Here is a 7,249-nt window from a genome sequence, read left to right on the forward strand (position 1 = left end):
GACATTTAAACTCGATTAATTGTAAAATCTAAACTTAAATCGTTCTTTCTAAAACTCAAACCGACATTTAACCTCATCTAATTGTAAAATCCAAACCCGTTTATAACTCTAAACCGACATTTAACCTCGTTTGATTCTAAAATCTAAAATCGTTTATAAACCTAAACTGGTATTTAACTTCGTTTAATCATAAAATTTAAACTTTAACCCTCTCTTATAAATCCAAACCGATATATGATTTTGTTTTGGTGAACTATTAGATTTTATAATTAAATAATTGTTATTGTTTTTTATTAGGTTGTAGATTCTCATTAGCTACAGTAAAAAGGGATGAATATAAAAATCATACTTTGTCCTTTACAAAAAATCACACCTTATAATAGATATGCCAAATCATGTTGGATTTAAAAATTATTCTACATAGCCATGATAATCTAACCTAATTATTGACTCTCTAAGGGCATCTCCATCCATGAGAAACCCACAAAGTTTCTCAAACAAAAAAAAATTAATATTATATTATAATTTGAATTTTTGATTAAAAAAATATTTTTGTTAAAAAGTTGAACCAATAGTGAGAAGCGAATTGTCATGATGGGTTGTAGAGAGTATCTCAAAGTTTCTGAGAATCTTTCTACACTCTCTCTCCTTCATTTTTATTATTTTTATTTTTTTAATTGTGAGAAACTCTTATGAGAAACCCCCAATAGAGATGGTTTTAGTTTGAATCTCAAGTCCGTCACGATCACCACGAGGACCCCCACCACCAAAAAGCTTCTCCATCTCCTCCAATGGCAATCCTTTCGTCTCCGGCAACATAAAGAAGAAGAACCACCATGCCGCCACCGCTATTCCGGCGAATACGAAGAACACGCCCCCTGTCGTGATCGCCTTCGTCATCGACAGAAAACTCATTGAGACCGTCGCGTTCATGATCCTATTAACCGCAACACCTATACTCGCTCCCTGAGCCCTAAGTCTCAACGGGAATATCTCGGAGCTGTACACCCATGTGATAGGTCCAAGCCCTATGGAGAAAAAAGCTACAAATGCATACGTAGAGACGATGCTTAAACTCAATGCCCACGCTAACCGCCCAAATCGCTGAACCATCGTGAGACTAACCGCTAAACTGGTCAATGCGAAGACCATCCCACCCGTACTGGTCAACAGGAGCTTTCTACGACCTACCTTGTCGAGCAAGAAAGTGGCTATTATTATGAAAAAGGCCTTAGTTAAACCTACACCGACCGTGGCTAGTAAGAGCTTGTCTTTCGAAACAACTCCGGCTTTCTTGAAAATTCTCGGGCTGTACAACACGACGGCCTCAATCCCCGTCGCATGCTCGAAAAAGTGTATCCCAACGGCCGCTATCAAGATCAAACGCACCGCAGGTCGCGGTTTTATCACCAACTCCCTCCAAACACTTTTACCGTGATTCTTCTTCTTAACGCCGCCACCAACTTCTTTTATCTCTGTCACATCTACTTCCGCAGCGGTTAAGATGTCTCTGAACCGTTCTTCAGCTTCTTCTTCCGTATTGGATACCAAAACCATTATTTTCTTGGCTTCTTCTAACCTACCTTGCATCACAAGCCACCTCGGCGACTCGGGCATTCTTGTAATCCCAAAAGCCAATATCAAAGACGGGAACGCTGCGATTCCAAGCATCAATCTCCATCCAAGTTTCAACGTCAGTTTCCCAAAACAGTAATTCGAGACATAGCCTAGTAAAATCCCAAGACTAATACAAAGCTCAGGTAGAGAAGTGAGAAAGCCTCTATGTGACGCAGAGGATATCTCGGCAGAGTAAACCGGAGCTATCATGAGAGCAAACCCTACACCAACTCCGGCAATACATCGTCCGACCATCAAAACAGGATAGTTTGGGCCGTAACCCATAAGAACTGAGCCCACTAAGAATATCACGGCGGAGAGAGCTATGGTGTAACGTCGGCCGATGACGTCAGACGTTTTCCCCGCCGTTAGTGATCCGACGAGTGCACAAAGATTCAAGATTCCGGCCAAAACTTCAATCTGAGTGTCGTTTATTTTTAGATCATCTCTTATAAATATCTGAGCTCCGCTCATAACTCCCGTATCTAAGGACAACACACCATTACAAAAAAAAAAATATTCGTTAATATAAAATCATTAATATAATTCCATTGAATATATCTTTATATGATATATGTAGAAAACTTTTGTTTGATATGTAGAGAATGTTAGTATGTTACCATATCCAAAGATGATAGAAATGATGGAAGCAACAATGGCACACCCGAAAGCGAACTTGTTCATATGAGGGTTTGGATCCGAACCGGGAAAATTATGACCATCAGCATGAACCATGTTGAGTCTTTTTCTTCTCTTTTTTTTTTTTTGGGTTAAATTTTAGAATAACTTGTTATATCGATTGTGTGCATTTACTAGTATATATATACACATAACTATATATGTCCACCACTTGCATCCATAGTGGAACAATGACGATCAAAAACTTCTACTGTTGTTCCACAGTGTTTGTGGGTGCCCACGTATTCTGGTACGAGAATTATATTTCTGCAAGATATGAATTTTCCTCAAGATTTAGACGTATACAACCTGAGAAGTATATCGAGCAAAATAAATTGAAAAGATTTCCAACAAAAAAAAAAAGTAGTGTAATCAGGCAAGTGTTTTAAGTTTTAACCAATACATACGTAAGTTAAAATAATAATTAAAAGGTTACAATGAGTTTAAAAAATGGTTTCGCACACGGTCTTCAAATAATTTGTGACGACCTTCGTTGAACTTGAACTTGGTCTTCTTGTTTTCAATTTTTATTATTTTTTAATAAAGGAAGTGAAGATTTTTATTAGATGCTATGTTACATGTAAACCCGATTATTGTAGTTTTGCAATTGCATGTTACGTATAAAGTTGTTCTCGTGAGTGGAATGCATGAAAAATTGTATGTCGTAAACTATTTATGAAACTCTAAAGCAAAAAGTTTCCGTTGTGAAGTCATATGTATGAGAATTCAGAATTGATCATTCATTATAGTAACATATGCTAGAAGAAGTTATATCCACCATTTTTAAATGGTAGGTCATCAATTTTAATACGATATGACCAAAAATATTGCTAATATTGTAAGTTAAAAGTCGCCATCTTCTTCACTTTCGGCATTTTCCTGATCTATGTTCAATAGTGGCGTAACCTTTAAAGATTCTTTTCCACATTTATATAATTTGGTGAACTAAATTTATACGGTGCATTTATTTTCAGTTGGTTTCTTTTTCTTATTGAAGTGATGAAGTCCAAAATTAAACTTGTTTTGACGAAACAAAAAAACTTGTATCCAACAAAAAGCCGTTGTTCTCAACAGACGAATAATACTATCAGACTATATGTATCATTACATAATGAAATTGATATCTGTTGGGAAAAAACTGATGTGTGATTTGATCAATAAATCAGAACATCATAAGTCATAACGTAACCTATAGCTCTGTTTGTATGTGCAAGATAAACAAAAATGTTTTTGGGTTCCAACTAATGTTCATTTTAGCATGATCGATGGAAAATTCTGAAATTGCCAATTCTATCATTTATATTTTTGTCATATGCTTTGTCAGTTTGGCTGGCCTAGAGTTTTACGTCCAATTAGTCTGTTGAGAACTGTATTTTTGTTTTTCTTACTCGTACGTTGTTGGAATTCTGAAACAAGATGTTATTACGCCTCCAGTATTAAATCAATATTTTACCCCGCTAATTATAACATTATATATCTTGGTGGACTACGTCCAATTTATGTTTAGTCTTTTTTACATTCGCTACTAATAAATTGGTATCATAACTTCGAATTTTCAACATGCTTTTGTAATCTGGTAAGCATACATTTGTAAAATTGTAATGAACATAAGAAGCAATATTGGTGTATTAGAGAGACAATAACTTATTTCAAACTTCTAGTTTTTCTAAATAATTCTTAGTGTATACGTTTTATAGATCTCTAAATCTGTTAGAAGTAAAGGTTTACACATTTAATGGATATACGATATATATATTATTAAAAAAGAAGAAGTAAATCTGGATAATCATCTAGCTAGTATCTATATATATAGTTGGCAAAAACGCTAACCTTTGGGATTTGTATACGTAAATTATGCAAATGCACAAAATCCATGTAAATAGTAAAGTTTTGATATGATTCCTTGAAAGTTATATTTTGGTGAGCTGAAAAAGAAAGATACGTGACGAAAAAGTAGTATTTGATTTGTTTTCTTGAAGAGCATATACCATAATGAGTAACTTACTCAAACAAGTAAATGGCATGCGTTTTTTTCTTTTCACTTTTAATTGAAAAGGCATATATTGTCGCTATCAAAAATCAAAACCAAACGAAATTTATACTATGAGGTTAAATGAATTTGTTGGGTAAGAAAATGATATACCTTCAACGCACGGATTACCTATCTTTAATCCAAAAAGCTTTGGTTTAAAGGCAGATAATCGATAGACTAGCTACGTCAGATCAGAATTTAAGTCCTCGAACCAACATTCTTCATGCTGAGTTTTTTTTAGTACGAACCTTAACATGCATTGTAGTCCAAAGCTGATTGGCATACACATCGTGTGACAAAATAACCAAGACAGATCAATCATTTAGGTCAACGATAGAAGGAGAAATCTTCTGGAAGAAGAGAAAGAGAAATTCAAAGTGAAATTGTGTGTATTAGTTGGGATACATTTGGCCGACACAACCAGAAAGATAAGTTTGGGGACTTTCCGATACAAGTGATAACTTGGGTAGGTTAGATCATCATATGGGTAGGTCTTATTACTTTATTCAAAAGTTTCACCAAAAAAACACGTAGTTCTTTTTTTTTTCCATCTAAAACTTTATTAGTTCTTTATTTGAACAATGTCAACACATTAGGATTTTTTCAAAATTCATAAATAATAAATAATGAAAGTAGCCCTTATTTTGTCAAAATTATCGTAATTTCTAATTGAATTTTTTTAGAAATGGTTTTGATAAAAAAAAAACTTTTTTACTAAAATTGAAGAACCCAACGAATCACTGATATGCATGTGTTAGTACAAATGCACATGAAGTGATGATATTTTGAGTTTTTGTTTCCAACATCACGAGAACTGATGATCAAGTTCGTGATTAGATGGAAAACAATTTGTAAGTTTTTTTTTTTGTTTTTCCGAAAGATTTTCAGATTTTTATAGATGTTCTACTAGAAGGACATCCGTAAGACAAGAGGCACACTTCCAGTTAGATGTGTTCGCGTCTTTTTAAACATTGAAAAAAACTTTGATATACACTTTATTAGTTATCTATAACTTCAGATTAAGTAAGAAAATACAATGTCGTTCAAAAAAAAAAAAAGTAAGAAAATGCAAATTTTTGTTGATTTTGAGATCACTTGGCACTTGGCAGTCCGGTTAAAGATTTAGTTATTTGGTTACAAAAATATTGTAATGATTTAAGGGGACAAAGTATTGTAAGTGGGATGAAGTGATGGACGCAATTCAAAATGTAACGGAGGCCATTAAAATTGGCCAAACTAATTGTTGGTACGAATTTTTGTGTGGCATGGTGATAAAGTTCTTGAAAATGTTGGGACTCGTTTTTTTTCCTTATTTTGTTTGTGTAAGAGCCAAGAACACATCTATGATTTTTGTGTGGCATGGTGATAAAGTTCTTGAAAATATTTGGACTTGTTTTGGGGATCAATTATGGGATTGGCACAAAAAACTCTATGCCTTTGTGAATTTAGGAACATCTATGCTTAAGCTGAATTATTTGACTGTTTAGGATATGATATTTGATTCGCTGCTTTTCTCGCCTTTTAACGCTGTCTGCTTTGCCTCTGCAATTGACGCAGCGAACAAGAGAAACGAGTTCAGAAAGTGACGTTGATGCTGATGCTGCTGAAAGTGACGTTGTTGATGCTGCTGAAAGTGAACAAGAGAAATGGTGGGAATGTGAGATATGCGAAGGAGCTGTTCTTCTTCAATTAAACCCAGTTATCATATTTTTTTTTCGATCTAGGTCTGCAATTTTTGGCATCGAATTTGATAACTATGTTGTTGGTGTTCAACGGAAATTAGTGATCTTCGTCTCGATCTGCAAATTTCAGTTTATTATATATCCTACACTAACCAATATTAAACATGTAATTTGATTTTGATTTTGTTTTAGAATTTGAGTTGGTGATTAAACTTGTTCAATCCGCATTTAAGATTGTACCCTTGGGTTTCCTATATACTATCCGCTTAGGGTTTATATTTCTTTCATTAAACTCTTTTAATTAGATCTATTGGGTTCACGGTGATGATGACAAAATTTTTTTGTAAATTCCAGCAAAAGAAACGATGTTGATGCTGCTGAAAGTGACGTTGATTGAGTTGATGGAGATGTTGTTAACGGAGAAGCAAGCACAACAGTGAAAGGTGAGAGTTGTGTCGTTGGAAAAGTCTCAACGATGAAGACGATGAATGCCAATAACATTGATTGAAAAAGAGGACAATATCGTTATTTCCTAATTTAACAAGTGCTTATTTTCATAAGCTTAACTCAAAAATGTCTTTTTCCTAGTTTATGGGCCAAAATATGTCCATTTTCGCAAAAGCCCCCTCGTTTTTGTTCCTTATTGTGTGTAAGAAGTAAGAACATATCTATGAATAACATCTTTATATGTGTGCACATTATGTGGCAGTAATATGTTGGTAAGATAATATTCTCATTGAAAGTACCTAATTCAGAGATTTCAAAAATTAATTTCTTCGTAGTTGATGTATAGTAGTTTTGGTTCAATCCGTATAAGAGCGTTTTCAAGGTAAAGTGGAAGACAAATTGGTTGCACAAAAGATATCCATAACAACAACCAGTGGAATAAGACTTGACATGATACTGCTGATATTATTAATCACAAGGTAAGATTTATGAGTGTACAAATAAGGCATATTAGGAAGTGTAAATAAAAAATTGATACTAATCACAAGGTAAGATTTATGAGTGTACAAATAAGGCATATTAGGAAGTGTAAATCAAAAATTGATACTAACGGTATTTGTGTTTGATACCCAAAAAAATATCTGTAATTGTATTGGCAAAAAGTATTTTAAATAAAGATTGAAGACAAACATGTACAATTAGATTTGGGCATTCAGATTTTCAGATCGGTTTAGATCGGATAATTCAGATTTCAGAGGGTTTTTTCTGGTTGAGAGGTACAAGATCTATTTAA

The 7,249-nt window shown here is 34.0% G+C and overlaps 1 protein-coding gene and 1 non-coding gene across 7 annotated transcripts; one reads left to right on the top strand and one right to left on the bottom strand.

Annotated features, from left to right (window-relative positions):
* Nucleotides 1-209: 209 nt before the first annotated feature.
* AT2G18480 (Major facilitator superfamily protein) lies at nucleotides 210-2,386 on the bottom strand. The gene is made up of 2 exons (NM_127404.3): nucleotides 2,238-2,386; nucleotides 210-2,102 (listed from the first exon to the last, which is right to left on the bottom strand). The coding sequence occupies exons 1-2, from the start codon at nucleotides 2,350-2,352 to the stop codon at nucleotides 691-693; spliced, it is 1,527 nt and encodes a 508-aa protein (NP_179438.1). The 5' UTR covers nucleotides 2,353-2,386; the 3' UTR covers nucleotides 210-690.
* A 2,645-nt stretch (nucleotides 2,387-5,031) lies between these two features.
* Nucleotides 5,032-6,701, top strand: AT2G00630. 6 transcript variants are annotated; one of them, NR_143650.1, is made up of 3 exons: nucleotides 5,032-5,178; nucleotides 5,885-5,984; nucleotides 6,364-6,701. It is a non-coding gene; the product is annotated as an uncharacterized misc_RNA (transcript). The 6 variants fall into 6 exon arrangements; NR_143652.1 differs by lacking the exon at nucleotides 5,032-5,178 and adding an exon at nucleotides 5,363-5,573 and having other exon boundaries at nucleotides 5,885-5,976; NR_143653.1 differs by lacking the exon at nucleotides 5,032-5,178 and adding an exon at nucleotides 5,512-5,573 and having other exon boundaries at nucleotides 6,364-6,670.
* The last annotated feature ends 548 nt before the right edge of the window (nucleotides 6,702-7,249 follow it).

This window comes from Arabidopsis thaliana, chromosome 2, assembly GCF_000001735.4.
Source record: "Arabidopsis thaliana chromosome 2, partial sequence".
Lineage (NCBI taxonomy): Eukaryota > Viridiplantae > Streptophyta > Magnoliopsida > Brassicales > Brassicaceae > Arabidopsis > Arabidopsis thaliana.

Bases quoted from the DNA above. Each gene is read 5' to 3' on its own strand.
- AT2G18480 (NM_127404.3), bottom strand. From the start codon at position 2,352: ATGGTTCATGCTGATGGTCATAATTTTCCCGGTTCGGATCCAAACCCT. The intron at 2,103-2,237 runs GTAACATACTAA...TGTTGTCCTTAG, and splicing joins TTCTATCATCTTTGGATATG to ATACGGGAGTTATGAGCGGA.